We start from the raw sequence: 8,346 nt of genomic DNA, 5'->3' as shown, positions 1-8,346 counted from the left end.
TTTGGATCTCCCGCGGTTAGAACTTGTTTCTGATTGGCTGATGGCACGTTCGGCTTGTCACATTTGCATAAAACAGTTGTATGTGCATCGGGCCAGTCCTCTTAAAGGGACAGTAGCATGATTCAGGACATAATGTTCTTTTATTACAAAGCTATAGCTGCAGACAAAGACCACTTCTCATTAGAATAAGAATAAGTAAAAGTATATTTATTCAGACGTTTGATTATAGGGCTGTAACTGCGTTTTGTGGTTATAACAGTCTATAACAAGCAACAAGTGGAAACATATCCTGCATCAAATGTAACCACAAGTGCCTTATTTGCCTTTCTTTGAACACAAAAAGTGGACATGTTTATTTTAACAACAACATTTTAGAAATAACAATATAACAATATATTCTGAAACATTTAGGTCTCACCATTTCAAATGTATAAAAAAAACAATTATAAATGAGTATGCATAATTACTTTTGTGATGTAGGCTAGCGGTGCATCCACAAATTACAATGAGAATTTAACCTAATTTTGATGAAGCAAGTATGGAAAGAGAACAAGGGAAACAATCAGATAATTTAAAGCCTTCATGTATAGAGTGGGGTACAGACTTAAGACCAAAGTTAAAATAAAAAAGGAAGTGCTGTGAAAAAATGTTAAATATACATTTGTAATAATAAAAAATATTCATGGTCTCTCATATAGTTTGAAAAGGGGCCTCTTATTGGTAACATGAGTTTCCACTTGAAGAGAGTGCATTGTGGCCTTTTGCTAGGTGGGGATAGTTTGAAGATGATAATTGGATTCACTAACCACTCTTCCTTATTGGCTCTCAGGAGATATTGAAAGAAAACAACCCCTCCCCCATCCACAGCGACCAAACCCAAGCTATATGGCTTGACCCCAATTGGCCAAGGCAATGTAGCAACCCAACCCAAAGCAAACCTTTTGTCAGGCTTCAGTTTGAACTACATTTCAGGTTATATTTCCAAATATATGCTCTGCATACTAAATAAGCTGAGCATTCACTCCAAATATTAGCCAATGAATGAAACACAGCATATATAGGTTAGGGTGAGGAGAAGTGCTGAAACAGTTGGGTGGTAATTACCTCAAATAAGATAACATAACGTTTAGCTGGCTGCTGGTTAAGAACTAAGATTCATATTACATGATATTGCAACATTATAAAGAAAGAAATACTAACAGATTTTATTATGGTGCAACCAATATCAGCCCCACCTTCCCTTTCTTCCTCTTTTACTGTAAGTTACGTTATTCAGTATGTTACTGCTCATCAGATTTCATTTCCAGTTCCCTGACATAAAATCCAGTTTCAAATTTTGTTTAGAATTGCAGTGCATTTTTGGTGAGGTCTGAAATAAATACATAGTATTAAAATGCTGAAGTAGCTCTATTTCAGTACATGTCTTCTGCTTGAACATGGTTTGACTGGTTTAGAAACAAATGTGTCTATGTGTGTGCATATGTGTGAGTGTGTGTGTGTGTGTCAGAGCAGCACTTGACCTGTAGAGTTTCAGTTTGACTTCCAAAGCAACTAGCTTATCTTGTGTTTATAGTTCTTAGATTCATGGAGTGCCAGGAAAGACAAGTTGTTGTATCCTCATCAAACATCTCCATCTTGTGGTGTGGAACGGGACCTAAAATTCAGCAGTGACATCTGAAGTGTTGTCTCTGGTTTATCTTCTGGCAAGTTTCTTCACATATCCATTCACATTAAGAGCAACTCAAAGTGCATTTCAGAGTTGAAAACAAAACATATAGAATTAAAACACTGAATATTTTAAAATATATGACCAAGAAGGACAGAAAGTAAAATTAATAACATTTTTCATTAAAACTTAGTTTGTTAAAATATAAAAAAACACATGTCTAAAAAATGAATCATTCAAATCATTACAATTCATTGAAACTGTTAAAGTTTGTTGAAGTTGAAAAGTTGAAAGAAAATAAAACTGGGTTTAAAAATGAGTAAGCATTATAGGCATAGTAAGGAGTATTATATAGGCATATTTTTAGTCTGGACTTAAAAGTGGTCAGACTCAGGGCATGTCAAACATCGTATGGGAGGTTATTCCAGGTCTGTGCTTCATAATGACAAAATGCTGCCTCTCCATGCTTTGTTCTGACTCCTCCTGAGACAGTTAATAGGCCAGCCCCAGATGTTCCTAGTGTCCTCGTGGATTCATATGTCACAAGCAGATGTTAGAGATGTTTTGTATCTACACTAAATACAGTAACATGACCACATGTCTGATGCAGTCGAATATAATAATACTGACAGCTATTACCTTTTTCATAGTTCTGTTTTTTTTTAATGTGTCATTACTCGAGATAAACACAAGGTACTTGAGCTTAAAGAAAGGATGAGCGCTCAGTGAAGAAACTCACCCCATTATGCCCTCTACTGATAAGTTTAGTAGCCAACCCTATGACTCCTCATGTCCCTCAAAGCCTGAGATAGAAAGGACAGATGGGCAGCGAGAGACAGCGAATCACTGGGGTTATCAAGTGGGCACCTCCCTTTACTGATGTTTCGTTTAGTTAGACCCACCACACCTCAGAGAGGCTAAACAGTTAACTCTGGCGTCCTAGGGCAAACCCCCTCGATGCCAGCTCCCACTGTCCATCATATCTACTAGCAGAATACCCAAATTGAATCAACCAACCTAAACAGTATTCCCACTTTCAACGGACCCAGGCTCCGTACATGCAAGCTCCAGGTAGTGACAACACAGATACTACCTACTCTAGCACTTGGCCCCTAGCAGCCCCCACCACCCAACCCATAGCAACAGAGTCTGTAGCTACATATTAGAAGACAGGGGAGGCAGAGCCAAGATGAGGTGCAGGTCTAGGCTATTACTCATCCCCGCCAGTCTAGGCTGTGTGCTCTACCTTCCCCCTTGTGAATATTTCCATTATTCTGTTTTGGCCCCCCAACTGGTATTCTTCCTCAACATCCAGATCCACTGACTAGTTTTAACTGCTTCGTCTGACATTTCCCTTACTGTCTTTCTCAAATTCTGTCCACACACTCCCAATTCTCCCAGTAGTGAGACAGTTGATCGGGCTACAAACTCTCTACATCCTACTTCTACTGGACAAACCCTGACCCTCCAACCTCGCTGCTCTGCCTCTACTGCTAACTCTGAGTGCCTAAGCTTTTTCCTTTCATACGCCTCCTCCACTGAGTCCTCCCAAGGCACTGTCAGCTCTATATAATAAACCCTCCACTGACTGCTTGACCGGAGCACTATGTCAGGTGATGCTGTCCCTGCACACTGTGACAGTTATTACCTTTGTCAAAATTACATTTGTTATTTATCAGACTGTCCACTCTCATGGTAATTTTAGTCCAAATGTTTGTATCTGCAACATGCATCATGGAGTTTACATTGTCAAATGTGAGTACATTTAAATGTTGGTGTTTGTTATTGCATACTTGAGTTATGATACAAGCACGTTAATTACACTTATTGAAAACACTCCACAGCTCAGCCATTCTTTAACAGTCTAAACAAATAGTCAATCAAAATTAAATTAAGCTTCACTTTCTTTTTTAAGTATTTGACAAAGACAAAATGTAGAAATGAACATACATCTAAAACAAGGACAAGACAGCAAAACATTGATGAAATTAAATACAAAGAAAATAGCAAGATGGGTATGAAGCAACAATTACTTTCAAAAATGTCCAAGTTCGCTCGCTGCTTTTTTTTGTGCTCGTCAATTCCTTTGCACAATCCCCTGGCCTGTCAGAACCCTGTGGTTTTACACTCCTTGAAATTGTGGGCTCAATTAAGAAAGCATTAAGGGGTTGTCTCAATGTCTACTTATGCCCCAATTGTAGCCAATCACCTGTTCCAACCCTCCCTCATCGACACTGCGTTCAATCAGTGGTCCAGAAAAGGAGTCTCAAACTGTAGACTGTTGTATAAGGAAAACATCTTTATGTCATTTGATCAAGTTATGGATGAGTTAGAATCTTCATACAAAGTCAATTTACTCAATTTCCTACCCTGCCACCAAAAACTGCTCTTGATGTAATAATTGAAACCAAACCAGGGGCAAGCAGAACAATATCCAAACTGTATGCTACTATATTTGATTTCGAAGGCTCGTCTCTTTCAATTGTCAAAGAAAACTGGGAAACTGACTTGGATACCAATATCCCTGAAGTTCAATGGTCTAAAATACTTAAAGGAATTCACTCAACATCCATTTGTGTGAGGCATGGCCTTATTCAGTTTAAGATGTTCACCACCTCCATATGTTAAAGGTCAAGCTTTTTTAGAATTTTCCCTGATTTTAGCCCTATATGTGACAGATGTAAACAAGCCCCAGACAGTGACTCTTTGCACACGGTTAAAAACAAATACCACAACAGATTTGTTGTATAAACTCATATAAGAAAAAAAATCTGTAACATATACAGAATGCTCGAGGTGTTCCACAAGTCTTAAAAACTAGTGTTTGGTGCAATAACCAATTTTGACCACTAGATGGAGTTGTAGCATCATTATCCGCAGGCGGTTTGAGTGTAGACTGCAGTTCATGGTTAGAACTAGAGTCATGATATCAGTTGTTCAGCATACAGTTGGCATTTTTCATTTCATTTTCTCTTTCTTCTTACTTTCCTGTGAGGTTTTTCGAGTTTATGTACATTTTGGCACCCCTTGTGGCTAAAGTGGTACATCATATCTTCTCCTGACCTTGTCCTGTTCATGTGTAATTTTTAGATACAAAATCTAAACCTGCCATCATTTACAGTCAAATATACCCCTTTGTTTGAATGTTTGCTGTTGAAAATTTAAATAGATAAAATATAAAGTAAAAAAAATAAAAATAATAAAATGTAAATAGAAGTTTTTTTTAGCAGCATACTCATCTTACACTTACCGCACAGCAGCAGTTTCTGGCCTTAAAAACTACTGTAGAAATAGTCTCCTTATTGATGGTCTTGTTTACATTTATAGGTCATATATAGGCATCCGTTTTAATTATTATATGTTTTACATCCAGCTAAAAACTCTTTACAGGAGCTTTAATGAAACTGTCACAAAGATTTGGGATGAAAAACGTCTATTACGATGCTAGAAGAGATGTTAGTGTCATGTGTGTATGTCCGAATTTCCAGACTGATCCACAAGGTGGAGCAGTTTGATCAGCTTTGACGTCAGCAAAGTACAGTTTTATATTTTCCAAAACAGCCCATGTACCATTACAGCATTTGTATTCTTCCTGTAGGCCATGGTCATTACACACATGAAGCTATAGTTACAGTCCTACATTAAAGGACTATTAAAGTCCTGAAAAAATGTTGCTATAAATACAATGACCTCCACTCTCAGTCTATTTAAACTGTCAAAGTGGGTTGGTTAGTGTTCACATAACATCCTCTTCATCATTTAGGAAGTTCAGCTGCCTTCAAGTGATAGTAAATCATTCTTTGGAAAATCAGAAACCCTCACAGGAAACTCCCTCCGTTTGATTTCCAACCACTCAACCTCAAGATTCATCTGAATACATCCTGTTGTATCAGCATTTCATTGTCATCCAAAGCCAGAAAGTCAAGTCAGCATCGCCTTTCTGAATAACACGAAGAAAGTTCACACTCAGTCATTATTTCCAATAAAACATAACCATGACAACCAGACTGTTTCATGTGTTTTGTTTATTTCATTACATAAGAACATACATACAAAGCAAACCTTATAATAAAGAGTTTATAAAACTCACAACACATTGTCTGTAGAAATAACACAATCCCTACAAACAGTTACAATCAACTCTATTATAGAGTTCTGATTATACCTAAGAAAACCCAAACTCCCATTCAGAAAAAATACCAACATCCAGAAGTACTCACACCATACATACCCACAGCAGATATGTACACAATCACATGAAGCTGTAACAGTCTCCAGATCATTACAAATCAGATTAAGAGGGAGGGATATACTTAAGTGAGATGGTGTGAGACTCTGTGTAGACAGGGGTCAGGTTGGGTGTGGAGTTTAAGCCATGAAAAGTTTGTTTGGAATGCAACACTGATATTCAAAATGACAAAAACAGAACGTTGTACCAATATGTCTACTTCTACTAACAGGGGGGTCCCAGGTCCTTTTCAAGGTGATCTGCTTCAGTTTCCACTCCTGGCTTCTGCTTTGGTGTGTTGATTTGTCTTTCCAAGGGCCAAAGAATGAGTCTCTGTTTTCTTGCTCTTGCATTACTGCTGATCCCCACTCATCTAGAAAACAATCCACTGTTTTCTGTATTTTGTTTCTTTCTTTCTTTCTTTAAACCCTCCACCTCCCTCCTCCTCCTCCTGCTTCTTCTCCTTCTCCTCCAAATACCTATCCCACCCTTTCTGCCCCTCTTGTCCTCTTGCCCGGAGTGAAGTGGAGACATGTGTTTCCCTGCACCTGCATGGAGAGAAAGGAAGAAAAGTGAAGTCAGATCTCTCCCCCCTCTTTCCCTCCCTCCCTCCAGAGGAGAGCAGACAGACTGGCGCCTAGCATGGAACTTTCATTAACCCCAGGCAGATAGCAATGAATCCGCTACACATTCACTGAGCCTGTCTAATTGGCAGCCATGGTGAATGTGGAGGGGCAAGGAGACCTTCACATCAATGCCAACACTATTCTCACTGGCATTTCCAAGTTTTACTTAAATTCAAAAGTCAAAACAAGCCACTGTTGTATGTTTAAGACTATCTCCTGGAGGCAGGATGTTTCCAAGCACATTCATCTTGTGATTTTTTTTTGTATGCAGAAAGAAAAGAAAATGATTGTTTGGTGATTAATACGTACCACAATCTGTCATCTTTAGAATAGCCTAGTGGCACAATCGTCCTCCTTCTTTGGAGAAATTACGAGCAAGATCTGCAGCCTGGGTGGATATAGAAAAGAGAGGCAGGTTTAGACCCTGTTACACAAACTATTTATTGTTACATACAGTCTAGTTCTGATAAACTGTTAGTAAGGAGGTCCTTTAGCAGCATGTAAAGGACATAAGCATCTGTACAGCGTCAAAATACTCCAACAAACATGATCATGCGTGCAAACAGAAATCAAGAATTACGCACAAGTTGCCAGAATTAACTTTCCAAAATACACAGAAAGAACATTTAAATGTATATATTATTATACTTTAAGGGTATTGCAAATGTATGTGGTGGAAAAACAGCTGTAGAAATACTACTGTAAGTGCATGTCAGTGTCTCCCAATGTTTAAGTACAAGCAACAGTCCTCACCTTTATTGACAGGACCATCTCCGGTGCCGCTGCGTCCTCCGCCTCGAGTGCGATCTGCAGGTCGAAGATGTAGTCGATGACGTGCTGCAGGATCTCCACCTGGCTCACTGACTTGTTCTGCGGAATACTGGGCACCAGCTCCTTCAGCTTGGAGTAGCAGTCGTTCATGTCGCACAGGGCGCCCACCGGCTCCTCCAGACACGAGTGTTTATTCCGGCTGATGGCGAGGTTCTGCTCCGAGATGCAGCACACGGCCTTGTAGCAGCTCCTCACCGAACGGACGGGACTGATGGCTTTCATGATGTCAACAACAACAAAAAAGACGCGGATTGATGTTGGAGTGTAACTTTGTGATGCGTATCCTTCTCAAGAGGTCTTCTCGTACTGTCCTGAAAAGCTACAACGATCTGACAGCGACGTACAGTTTAGTTTTATACCATGCACATCAGCCTGCTAACGCCCCCCTTTTCGCACAATGCTCCGATTGGCCAGTGCGAAGAGTGAGACAATTCTGATTGGCTGATACCACCTTGTGGAAGGGTTGGAAAGAATGAGGAAATTAGGATGAGATGCCCAAAGGGGATTGTCAGTCAGTAAGTTACCTGGTTTCAGGTGGTGTTGTTAATTTGAAAAAGATGATACAAATTGTCAAAAGAAAGCACGTGACACATTTGAAATAATTAACAGAAAGAAGCTTCTTTTTTTTAAGTGCTCACATCCAAGAGGGAAGGCCTGCTTTATAGATTACACATCAGTTGTTAGTTTAGTAACTTTTAATTCAAGATGTGAAAATAAAAGTGTTCTGATATAAATGGTTGTTGTTGCTTTCATTTTCGATTATGACCCTTCTTTTGTGCTGTAAATCCTTTCTTTGACTGCATGACTAAATATGTTTAAAAACTTTATACAGGGTTTCCTCGAATAGGATGGATGAATAATAAAAGGCTTCTACATGAGTACATCCAGCCTATTCTAGGATTGACAGTCCCACAAGTCAGCATGCAAACATGGAGTGTTGACAAACTGAAATTTACATTATATAGGTAAAAGGTCAGACTATTTATTATATCAGT

The 8,346-nt window shown here is 39.0% G+C and overlaps 1 protein-coding gene across 1 annotated transcript; it reads right to left on the bottom strand.

Moving 5' to 3' along the window:
• Positions 1-5,672: 5,672 nt before the first annotated feature.
• id3 (inhibitor of DNA binding 3) lies at positions 5,673-7,698 on the bottom strand. The gene is made up of 3 exons (XM_034675867.1): positions 7,274-7,698; positions 6,830-6,908; positions 5,673-6,442 (listed from the first exon to the last, which is right to left on the bottom strand). The coding sequence occupies exons 1-2, from the start codon at positions 7,571-7,573 to the stop codon at positions 6,855-6,857; spliced, it is 354 nt and encodes a 117-aa protein (XP_034531758.1). The 5' UTR covers positions 7,574-7,698; the 3' UTR covers positions 5,673-6,442; positions 6,830-6,854.
• Positions 7,699-8,346: the final 648 nt, after the last annotated feature.

The sequence above is a fragment of the Notolabrus celidotus genome, chromosome 22, assembly GCF_009762535.1.
Source record: "Notolabrus celidotus isolate fNotCel1 chromosome 22, fNotCel1.pri, whole genome shotgun sequence".
In the NCBI taxonomy this organism is placed as follows: Eukaryota; Metazoa; Chordata; class Actinopteri; order Labriformes; family Labridae; genus Notolabrus; species Notolabrus celidotus.
This window is presented reverse-complemented; position numbering and strand designations above follow the sequence as displayed.